Source organism: Heterocephalus glaber, unplaced genomic scaffold (assembly GCF_053883595.1).
Source record: "Heterocephalus glaber isolate CG9 unplaced genomic scaffold, H.glaber_assembly_v1.0 deba00001504, whole genome shotgun sequence".
Classification (NCBI taxonomy): Eukaryota; Metazoa; Chordata; class Mammalia; order Rodentia; family Bathyergidae; genus Heterocephalus; species Heterocephalus glaber.
Genome location: NW_028258324.1, coordinates 843291 through 855156, shown reverse-complemented (window position 1 = coordinate 855156; position 11866 = coordinate 843291). Strand labels below are relative to the sequence as shown.

Below are 11866 nucleotides of genomic sequence, written 5' to 3'. Positions count from 1 at the left end.
GCACAGTTAGGTGAGACTTGGACTTAGCCTTGCTGTCAGAATAGGTTAAGACTTTGGGGGTCTATGGGGTGGCGTGAGTGTATTTTGCATGTGAGTGGGTAATGAGTGAGGATCAGAGGGTGGATTGGACGGATGAAATTTGTCCCCTGCACACATTCCAAACTCACATGCCGAAGACTTTACTCCCGATGTAACTGTGTTTGGAGACAGGGTTTAAATGCTTCACTGCCTAGTGATCCACTTTTGGAACACCCACAACTATGGAACATAATGAAATAGTTTCTCTTTGAATTCTTGATCCTTGAATTTTTCTAGGTAACGTATCTGAATTCAAAATTCAAATAATTTCAATCTTTGGCATAAATGGATTAAGGAGGTGTTTAAGGATAAATGAGACCGTGAGGGTGCGGTGGTGACAGGAAGAGAGGAGAGAGGACCCCGGAGCCACCTGGGCAGTGCTTCTGCCTCAGAATCCTGACCCTCTGAAATGTGAGACATCGTGGTCTGTTGTGTAAGACACTGGGTCTCTGGTGTCATAGCAGCTTTGCTAGCAGAGTAACACAGACACCTGTACAGACTGCCGAGTCCTCAGTCTCCAGCCGGCCAGCAGATGGCAGAGAGAGGACTAGGACGGTCTCCAGCCTCCCTGAGCCTGGCCTCTCCAGCTCCCAGCCTATTTATTCTTTCCTTAGCTGGGATGAGACTCGCAGAGCCAGACACAGCCCCTCATGTCCTCCCACATCTGTTGTCCAGCAGTATCTGCGGGGTGCAACTAATCCAGGACATCAGAACCAAGTCAGCCAGGGACAATTTTTGTGTAAGGCATTGCAAGTCCACAATGCTAGAAATTCCTTTTAATAATGATCAAAACAAGAGTATTCAACCCAGCACAGCTATATGCTTGGAACAATTCCTACACATAGCAGAAGTTCAGTGAATGCTAGTGGATATTATCATTCATAACGTTTAACATAATAAATCACTGCATATGTTTTGGGAGGGCAGAGATGATGATTACCCACAGTGGCACACATGGCACTGTTCCTCCTTCCCCTTTCTCCTCTCCAGCGGGCACTCGGAGTGACTGTGCTTCCGGACTTGTTGAAGTCAGATATGGCTGCTGACTTGCATCCGCCTATAAAACACAGCTGGAAACATCACTTCTGGGTAAAAGATTAACTGTTGCCATAACCTTCCCTGCTCTCTTCTCCACCTCTTGGAATGTGGAAGCCAGCGGTGGGACAACAGTCCTGACAGTGGGGACAGCTACTCTGGAGAGGAGCCTGGATCCACCAGAGACTTTTATGATAAACAAATTGTCACTGCTCAAGATGCAGAAACTCGGGCTGGCCCATGACAGCAACATCACCTGCTCTACCCTGGGTGTGACAGCCACTAATGTCCCACAGCTGATCAGAGGGCCTGGCACATGGAAAGTGATTACATATGCTTTGACTGGATTAGTAAACTAAAACGTTTTAATCAGCAATTAACCTGAATGACTTTAATTAAAGAAATTATTTCAGCTCTGAAGTGTTAGAGATTCTGACTGATTAGAATGTAGGGCTCACCACCCTTTGAGTACCAAGCAGTCACCTTTGCTCCCCAAGCTAGAGCCCCACACGTCCTGCATTCTGGAGGGACCCCATTAAAGTGCTGCTGAACTTCAATGGAGTTAATTTCCCTGTGCAGTGGTCTTCAAAAAACATTACTTCCACCACCGTGACACTTCCATAATTCTCCTGCAGACTACACCAAGAACCAGAAGGACTGGGGGCTCAAGATCAGTCAGAGAACGTGTTTTAACAAACTGCACTTGCAGTTTCTTAGACTGGGCAGAATGAAGGAGGTGGGCACTGGCCTGTGGTATCCCCTGGTCCTCGCTGCAACAGGAATCAGTACATTTACCAAGGTGAAAGGAGCCCGTGGAAGTGGAAGTGGAAGTGGAAGCAAACTCTGCAAGTGGCGCTGGGCAGCGCTGGCAGGGAACTGGCCTGGCCCCTGAGAATGTGAGGAGCCTGGTCAGAGACAGCACCGAGCCCTGCTAGATGAGAAAGAAGATGGGAAGGAAGGTGTTCTCCAGAGGCACCAAGCACGGCCAGACTTCGCCCCGGGCCTTAGTTCAGGTTTCCTCAGTCCTAGGGGACACCGGGCTTCTGCTCACAGCAAACAGTGAAGCTTGCACCCCACCCCCACCCCCACCCCCGTGCATTGGGGCTGTGGACACAGGAAGTCCCAAGTGCAGGGGGAGGGAATTAAGCAAAGGTCCTTTTGATGGTGGCTTTGGGACTCTCTGCCTCTGGTCTCCAATCCCTGGATGAGACTCGACCAGGACAGACTCATCGACCTCTCTGGGCGCTGCAGCGTCCCGCCCTGAAGATGTGTCCACCTGGGAAGTTTCTGCGGAAAGTAAAAGACAGACGTGGTGGCCACCTGCAAGGCACCTAGGGTAGCACACAGCAGTCAGCTGGGAAGAGTCAGCCCGTGTCCCAGGGCCGGTGCAAGGGCTCTGGTCACCAGCTTTGAGACTTGGAGCACAGAATTTGCCTTCTCTGAGCCTTCGTTTTCTCCATGTTTTCATGTCTGACGTGCGGTCAGGAGTCCTATGCCTTACAGCTGCCGGCTGCAGGCTGGTGACAGCACAGCCCTGGCCCCGGGCCCTGGAGGGTCTCCACTCGCAGGCGAGTCTGCAGGGGTGAGGGTCCCTGTCCTCGGAGCAAAGGAGGTGCCACTCTGCTCTCCAGGTGCCCCTGCCAGGCTGTACCATTTCCCGTGGGGGGCACAGAGACGTCCCTGAGACACAGGTGGTCCCCTGCGCGTCTCTCAGGTCCCAGCCCATTCCAGGCTGCCTCGGTTTCTAGCCGGTCTCCGCCGCGGACTGTCCAGCAGAGGCCGCCCTGGGCCGAGTTCCTGGGACCTGAGCCCAGCAGGAGGGAGGGAGGGACGACCAGGAGGTGGCCCAGTCCCCGCTAGTCCTGGTGGGAGGGGTTTGGCGGCGGCGGCTCCAGCTCAGCTTTGGGGATGAAGCAGGAGAGCGCCGGGGGCGGGAGCACACGCTGCTGACTGCGCCAGCCGCGCCGTGTCCTCCGCACCTCGCCGCCTGCAGCCCGCGTCGCCCGCCGGCTCCAGGACCATGGGCGGCCGGGCACTCGTCGTCCTGTGCTTCCTCTTGGCAGGTACTTACAGTCCTCGGGGGCGCGGGCGGAGAGGAGATCTCGGGGGTGCCCGCAGTGTGGACTCCCAATCCAGTCCAGTCCGACCAGGGTGTGCGGTTTGTGCACCCAGACCCAGACCCGAGGAAGATGCGTGGCCCCCGGCGCTCCTGACGCGGTGGCGGGGGTCCTTGCTGCTTCAGCCTGCGCCCGCGTAGACACGGTGCCTTGGAACCCGCGGACGACACCGAGGTCCTGGAGAGGCCGGGAGCCAGGCGGCAGGGGCCGGGCGGGGGGCCGCCACAAGGAGGCTGAGTCAGGTGTGGCCGCGGCCCCGGAGGCTGCTCGGGCGCTCCTGGCCCTGGGTCTCAGGCGTGTGTCTTGGCTCTGAGTGGGATGATGAGGCAGGACAGTCGCTGCAAGGGTTCGGCCGCGCAGACTCCGGTTCTGGTCCGCTGTGCGCTCCCGCGTCCCGGTTTGGGGCTGTGCCCCCGTGGTCGGTGACAGCCAGACCCTCACCTGGGACAGAATCCTCGCTGCCGGGCTCCAGGAGCTCGGCCCCGGCTTGGTCAGGCCGTAGGGTTCTGTGGGCAGCTCTGACCCAGAGCCTGCGTTTTCTCACTCATTTCTGTGTTATTTTGAACCACCCGGCAGCTGGCAAAGCCGGATTAATCCTAACAAGCACTGTATTGTGGCTTTTTCCCCTTGACAGGCTCAAGATGTTTTGTTTGTGATTTTGTTTTCGCGCAGTTTTAGCTTAGCCTGGTGCTTGGCGAGAAGGAGACCTGTCCCCTTGGCCTAGGCGGGGTCCTGGGCCACTAATGGGATCCGGGCAGCCCTATTGTCCCTTCCCCATGGGTCCGGGTCCGGGTCCCTGTCCCCAAGCCCAATGAAGCCGCCCCAGGACCAGGACCGCCCTCCTTTTCTCCGAAGTTCACCCCCCAAGAATCTCTTTAGGCTGCCGTTTCTTGCTAGAGCTATTTACTGTAAATTTTCAGCCAGATAACACAGAAAGAACATAAGTACCTCCAGAGAGTCCCTGCGTCCAAAAGAAGGTGTTTTCAGAGCCACAAGACTATTTTTCGGGAAAAGCAGGCGCACTGGTGAAGGAGCCGGGTGGCAGGCACTGGAGTGTCTTGGCTGTGCTGGAGCTCAGCTGGGCCCAAGAGGACACTTTTCTTCTCTACTTTCCCTCCAGCTTTAGAGGCTTCAATTTTTAAATTATATCATCATCATTGCCATCATTATTACTGTAAAACCCTTAAAGTGATGCTTTCTTGAGCCAAGAACAAGGTTGGGGGGCTTTGTGGGGGTGGGGGGTGCAAGTACTGAGGATTGAACCCAAGAGCTCTCTGCCACGTAGCTGCAGCCCCAGCCCCTTTTTACTTTTTATTTTGAGACACGGTCTCACCAAGTTGCCCAGGCTGGTCTTGAACTTGTGTTCCTCCTGCCTCAGCCTCCTGAATAGCTGGGATTACAGGTGCATTACCATGCCCAGAGCTTGGTTTTTAGCTTCACAAATCCTCTAGATGTATACATAGCCTTTCCTCCAGGATGTAGAATGGGCACTTGCACATGTGTACGTATTGTCAGCAGTCCAGCCCAGGCGGTCTCTTTATCCTCTTGTGTCTTCAAAGGAAAGAGAAAGTCTGGGTGGTCTTCAGCTGTCTGGAGGCTGGCTCTGGTGGCCACTCTTTTACAGCACATTACTCAAACTCTTCTCATCTGGTGACTGCTAGCTGAAACTCCTGGGTTCAAAGCTACTCTGGAGCGTGGTCTCCAGCCTTAGAAACTTCGCTTTTTAGGGCTTTAGAGCTGCTTCTCCTTCATTCCCTACCTGTCACAGCTGCTTTCTGACATTCTATGGCCCCATTATTCACAACTCCCTCACCAAGAGATCAAAGATATGGTGAGGCTCTCAGAGGCCTTTTTCTGCAACACTGGCATAGGACAAAAGAGGAGCAGGTCATAGGTAGGGAGGCACAAATCCCCACTCTCTTGCTGCTCCTGCCCTGTCTGCTCTGGTGTCCTGCAGGAATAGTGTGGCCCACCCCACTGCCAGGCACTCTGTGCATCTTGTTGTCTCTGGGCAAACAGGACAGGAGAGCTGGACCCCAGCCTGCCACCCCCATGGGATCTAACTAACCACCTGATGTCCTCGTCCTTGAAGGATGTGCCCTCCCTATGAGTTTTCAGCTCTCTGTCTGCTACGGGCTCTGCTGTGTGTCTATTTAACCTTTTCCCAAATATATTAACACAAACCAGAACGGCACACACATGCCCAGAAACACCAGGGCCATCTGTGGCTTGCTGGGGTGGTAGAAAGTGTCGCCAGCCTTGCTTTGGCCTGAGAGACTCCTGTCCTCCAAAATTCGTGATCATAGGCAAAGACAGGATAGTTCCTCCACATGACACTAGACCTGAAAGGTGGCATCTTTTCCTTATTATCTGATGTGCAAACAGAGGTAGGGCTTCGAGGTGGTGAGCAGTAGATTCTTCCTGCAGTTGGATACCAACAGGCTTTGCTGCATACGCGCCCTGTTTAGGGCAAGCACCTTATTCACAATGTGTGTTCTTATCTTCAAACTTGATGGAAGTAAAACCTCACAAGGCTTTGGGAAGTATTAAACGACAGACTACACCTACAAGTAAACAGTGCCAGGTTGTAGTAAATATGTCCAGTAAGCATTAGCTAACCAATATCCTCATTGATAAAGCTGATTATATTCTGCACTTTCTGGAAGCAGGGTTTAATTATACAATTCCCCTTGGATGCTGTAAATCAAAGATCTTTGCTAATGCTTCAGTGCAGCTCTTCCAGCAAAACCAATGAACAAATTAAGAAAATATTCAGCCAAGCCTATTAAGTGACTAATTTTGTACAATAGTCCAAAAAATGCTCAATAACAAAAAGAAGTAACAGCTCACCAAGTGCTTCATTTCTTCCACAGGGAATTTTGCAAACTGGTGTTCTTAAAAGCCTCAGTCAGCTAAACCTTAAAAGTCAGGTGCCCAGAGCCACAAGATTTTGGATAATTCAGATCAAACAATTTGGGCAAAGATGGGTCATTTTGTTTCAAAGTTCTAGAATGGCTCTTTCCAGAACCCTGAGTCATCAGTAATTCCCAGATTTCTAACTTAAGTGCAGGCTGTAGACCTGGTCTAATTGTGCTTGTTTTTTTATGTAGAAAATACCGGTCAAGTATTTATACTGTTTAAGCAGACTTTTTAAAGCAATAATTTCCCCTCTCTGGCAACAGCCACCACTGGAAGTGGTGGACAGTAACATTTTAAAAATGTTTTTGATGGGAATTGGCCATCTTATCACCTAGGTAAAGTCTGTTCTGTGGTAAATGAAAGGAGTCCTGCAGTGGTGATTACAACCATGTGCTTCCTTTCCCAAGTTGCTGTCCCTGAAACCAAACATGTCAGTATAAGAATAAGTGTGTGGTTAGCTCATATGTTATCAACTGAAGGAGACCCTTGGAAATGTTAAGGTTTCCTGTGGAAGATAATGGATGGAGAGGAGGTGTCTGTCTGCTTTACTCAAGGATTGGTTTCTACTTGGAAATGCAGGGTTAATCAGTTGCTGTTCAGATGCTGTGCAGGCAGGGTGACTACCCGGTAAGATTCGTGTGTGCAGGTAGTTCACAACATTTCTCATTTTAATTACATTGTAAATTATTTATGTGACCCATTAATGTAAATCTTACTTTCTAATGTGTGGATGGATCTTCAAGTGCTCATCATAACCTTTGATGGCAGCATATCATTTCTTTCACCTGTTGAACATTGTTTTACACTTTGAAGCCATTGACATTTCATTTGTACCAGGAATGCTTAAAACAAAAGAGAAAGTTACAGACAGCTTCCCACTCATATTTTCCTTTGGTGCAGGGTGGCATTGTATCAATGAAAAATACACTGTCTTAATTTTCCTTTGCCTTGTTGCCAGATTTAGCAAATAAAAATCCAGGTTGTCCAGCAAAATTTGAATCTCAGATACACAGTGATTCTAGGTATGCCCCATGTAAAGTGAAAGTCAAATCCACCTAAACATTCTGTATATTTTTCTGGCAGCCAGACTGGGTCTTTCATCTGCAACTCCTCTGTGTAGTCAAGCTCATCTGGGCAATGGGTTTGGCATAAGATCAGCTTTATTTGGAATCTTCCCTTGGGGGCCTAAGCTGCCCTCTACTACTTCACTAAAAATGATCTGTCTGTGAGGAAATGGGGAGATTTTAGAGTCACTCTCTGGTCAGCAACTGCGTGGGTTGGGATTAAGGGACAACTTTCACTGCTGCAGTGAAATCTGTGCACTCCGGCTGTACCATCTGCTATGCATTTCTGTGTGTGTCTGAACAATCAGTGAGATTTCTGTGGCCTCACTCACCTACATTAATGAGCCCCTTTTGACTCTTCCTTTAAAAACATTGTGTGTTTCTTATGGTAGCAATTTTAAAAATGGCCGAAACAGCTAGAACTAGAAGCCTCATGGAATCTTGCTGGAAGCTGATTAAAAAAGAAAGTTATGGAGTACCTTTGGGTTTCAGTGTTGTTTTTTGTGCCAGGATCTCAGGACATCTTACAAATATTAATTAGATAAGTTTTATATAATTCCTTCTCTATAGGTTTATTGATGTCACTTAAAAGCAGTGGCTATACAGAGTTTCAAGCAACATATTAGAAGTTTAAGGAAGATGTAAAAAAAAATCTTTTAAGCAATTGCATTCTGGTGGAAATGGGCACCCTCGTACCTGAGGCAAAAATCTGTGAATAGCTGACTGTTAAGTGAGGAGATGGTGACAAATTACTAGGTGTGATATTTAGAAAACATTCCCTGTTTGATATCAAAGGAGAATAGTAGCATATACTTGGGTGATGGTATCCTCCACTTACACGGCAGATTCTGACACCCAATTTTCTTTTCTGTGAGCAAGGAAGTAATGACATGGAACTTGAGTGCAGGTGTCGGACAGGAGAGGAATCCAATGTATTGCCCATGGTTATGAATCTAGAGCTACCACTCAGACTTATCACTGGAGAGATGGCGTTGTGTGTCCTTATCTAGCGTTAATAAAAGATATGTTATAGTTTACATTGTGACATTCTTTCCAGCTGTGTGTAGTCAGAAGCACCCCTCACTGTAGAGAGAATTTACTTACCTGCCATTGTATTCACAGTGGACACGTCTGGTACCCCCTGCCTAGTAGAAAATGCTTCTAAGTCTTTGGACAGGCTTTTATGAACTGTTTTAGTCCAGGAGGCTGCTGTAACAGCCCAGCTGTGCAAAATGGATTCCCTTAAGCAGCAAGCATGTACTGGTCATTATGCAGAGGTTGTGATGCACAAGATCAGGGTGCTGCAGATTCTGTCTGGGGGGCGCTGACTTCCTTGCTCACAGGTAGCACCCTGTCAGTGCAGTCACAGGGTGGGGAAGGCAAGGCCTACCTCCTGGCTTCCTTCATGAAGTCCTCATAAGCAGTCCTCAAAGTTCACTACATCACCTTGGGAGTTGGGATTTTAACATCTAAAATTTGGGAACATGAAAACATTGAAGCCACAGCACAATCCCACAGATGGGGGGAAGATAGGATTATGCTGGGGTCGAACATATATGTGTGACTGTGAAGCTCTCCATGTTGTAGGACTCTTGCTTTATAATGGAATTTGGCTTTTTCAGGAAGAACAACTAATAGGATGCCCTTTTATGCACTATTTGAAAGTTACAGTGCACCTGGATGTGTGTAGGGAAATACTCAAGCTCCCTGTCTCCTACTGAGTTAGCCAATATGTCAAAAATGCAACATGAACAGGCCTCTCTGCCCCTGGTTTATTTGCACATTAAAGAAATCTGATGGGCTAAACACCTCTCTGTTGGCCTGGGAAGGAGGCAAGTTCTTGATAAATCACAAACTATGAGAATTCATATGTTGATGGACTCTGCTGTGTCACAGGTGGCACCAGAATGTGTACAGTCCTCACAATGGACTACGGAGGGGGCTGCATGCCTGTGGAGGTGACATGAAAGAGGGGAGTCCTGAAATCCTCCTTGTATGGAGGGCTGATCAGATGTGTCAGCAGCAGGGGAAGGATCATCAACTTTGGAGGGTAAATGATCCTCCATCACTTACCTTCTAGGAAATGTTGGTGGGGAAAGAAGTGAGATACGAGATTCCATGTGGAAACTGAGATGGAAGTGGACAGTTGGGAGGGCCAGTGGCTGGTTGAGAATTTCTGCATAAGGCACAGAGGAGTGGCTGGAGAGAGAGGGCAGAATGAAAGCATGAAAAATTAACCAGTGTGCAGATGAGACCGGTTGATAATTCAGATCGCTCAGGAGTACTGAGGCCCTTGCTGCTGCTCCACTGCTGCTGGGAATGAGAATTGTTCACATTTCTGTTCTAGGGGTTGGGGTCAGGGGTACCTCCTGTTCCAAGAATAAGAAGCCTTTTTCTGAACACCTTTTTAGTTCTATAAAAGGCTGCAAACTGAGCCTTTCTGATGAAACTATATGGAGATCCAGGCAGGTAATCGAGGTGCCCTCAACATTGCCAGTGAGGAGGGAGACAACCCAAGCCAAGGTGATTTGGCTGCATGGTTTGAATTAACTCCGGTGAACTGAGTGGCCAGAGGTGCTCGCTTCCATGTCCTTTCTAGAATGTACCTTATAGCTAGTCCTGCTGGGAGCACACTGCCCTGTACATGCTCATGGGAGAAATTCAGCCCGATACTTAGCACATGAGCTTGGGATTGTGTTGTCACATAGGAAGCAGTGTGGTATGGAAGAGTTTGGGAGCAAGAGGATGGTGTGGAGTGTGACTCCAGAGCCTTGTGTTCTCCTCGCAGAGCTAGGACAGGGGGCACACAGGGACAGTGTCTCGTCAGCGTCTACCATGCCAGCGGACAGAAGGTTTATTTCACTCTGCTTCCTAGCCTCATCTGTCTCCAACTAGGAGAGCAGAAATGGGAGCTGTTTGATCTGCCACTGTAACCCTAGCACAGAGAACAGAGTGAGACATTAAGTGGGTGCTTAATAAATATTCATACAATTAATTTTTAATTGAGCATCTACATGTGCTAAACACTCTCTGAGGCTCTGGAAATACACTGAAGAGCAAGAGAGACAGAGCTTTACCCTCGGGGAATTTCCATTCTTTGAAGATGATGAATTTTGACTTATGAAAAGAAAAACAACCATCGAGTGTCCAATATGCAAGTCCTACTCAACGTGTCCAAACTGAGCTCGCACATTTCCTTCCTCTGAGGCTCACCCTGCAGCTTCGCCCTGCACTGAGCGGCAGCTCCAATCCCTGCTGCTCCTACTCCAAGTCCTGTGTCATCCTGGCTCCACTCTGTGTCCCTGCATCCAACCTTTCAAGACAGCCTGCTCTCCTGACCTTTCAAATACATTTGGAACCAACCCACCTCCGCTACCACCATTGCTGTCCCCAGCAAGAGCAGCCGCCATCTTCCTCCCTATTCTCCCCTCCAGGCCTCTCCTCCTGAGCCTGCTTTCCACGGAGCCACACCTGGTCCTGGGAACTGTACCAGGCACATCTCTGCCCTGCACAAGCCCTGTCACAGCTTCCCTGTTGGAAACACTCTTTCCAAATGGCTCCATGGCCAACTCCCCACCTCTTGAAAACCTCAGTGGCAATCAGCTTCCTGTTACTGTGATGAAAACCCAAGGTAGTCAGCGTACAAAGAGAATCTTGCTGGGGCTCTCAGCAGTCTGTGACCAGGTGCCCTGGCTTTGGGCCTGGGCAGCAACTGGCAAGAGGGCCTGGTGGAGGAAGCTGTCCACCTCATGGCCAGGTGCAAAGAACAAAGAGAAGGGAAGAGGGCAGCATCCACAGCAGCTTTGAGGGCGCTTTCCCCGGCCTAAGCCTCCCCTGGGTCCCACACCTCCCAGTGCCACCAAACCTTCAACACAGGCCCACTGTGGGACACTCTAGATCCAAACTGTGGCACCTTTGCTGAAATGTCACTTTCTCAGTGAGCCCTGCCCTGACCAGTGTCCTGGCTCCACAGTGTGTCGCCTGCCAGCACCGTGTCCCTGTGCCCTCCTCTGCTTCCTGCCTCTGCTCAGCATCTCCCCTGTCTGTGCCCCTCCCCTCTGCTGTATGGAAACAAAGCCCCAGAAGGACAGGGACTTGGTCTCTCTCACTTGTCCTGGTCCCTCAGTGATATACCACTGGGTGGCATGTAGGGGATACTCAAAACTTTGTTGAACTGGGTGATAAAGATGGTTTTGAGGGCTGAAAAAATTAAGACTTCATTCAGATTATTCCATAAATCACTCAGAAATAAGACATTGGCAACCTTGCTTACCCTCAGGGGCTCATGTCTTGTGTTTTTAAGTAGCTTTTTTAAAACCAGTAATCAGATCTTTAGTCTTCACGGGGAATTACAAAAATGAATCTTAAAAATTAGCTGTTTTTTGAACTATGCACATACAAAACTCTTCTTTTTAAAATGTGAGTCCTAAGCCTTTTTCCTCCCATGGACATCATTTTAAAATAGCTGAAACTTCCCAAACTCTTTGGTGAATTAAGGAAATGTCCCTCATAAAAAAAAAAAAACCCCAGAAAACCAAAAAGAAAATGTCCCTTTTGAGCTTAGCCCCGCAGGATCAAGATACCTCCATGGTTTGTACATATTTGTGAATTTTGGAATAACTAAAAGTAGCCTGGTGATGAAAAGTGGCTTGC

General features: G+C 49.1%; 1 protein-coding gene across 2 annotated transcripts in view; it reads left to right on the top strand.

The window, feature by feature from the left end:
* Nucleotides 1-2590: 2590 nt before the first annotated feature.
* The window catches only part of Parm1 (prostate androgen-regulated mucin-like protein 1), an 80591-nt gene continuing 71315 nt past the window's right edge, over nucleotides 2591-11866 (top strand). Inside the window, exon 1 of one of the 2 annotated variants that reach the window (XM_087186002.1) lies at nucleotides 2591-2681. In XM_087186002.1, the coding sequence (XP_087042128.1) occupies nucleotides 2606-2681 (76 nt within the window). In that variant the 5' untranslated portion in view covers nucleotides 2591-2605. Of the gene's footprint in view, nucleotides 2682-3014; nucleotides 3177-11866 lie in introns of those variants that run through there. The other variant, XM_021254846.2, reaches the window with a different exon arrangement.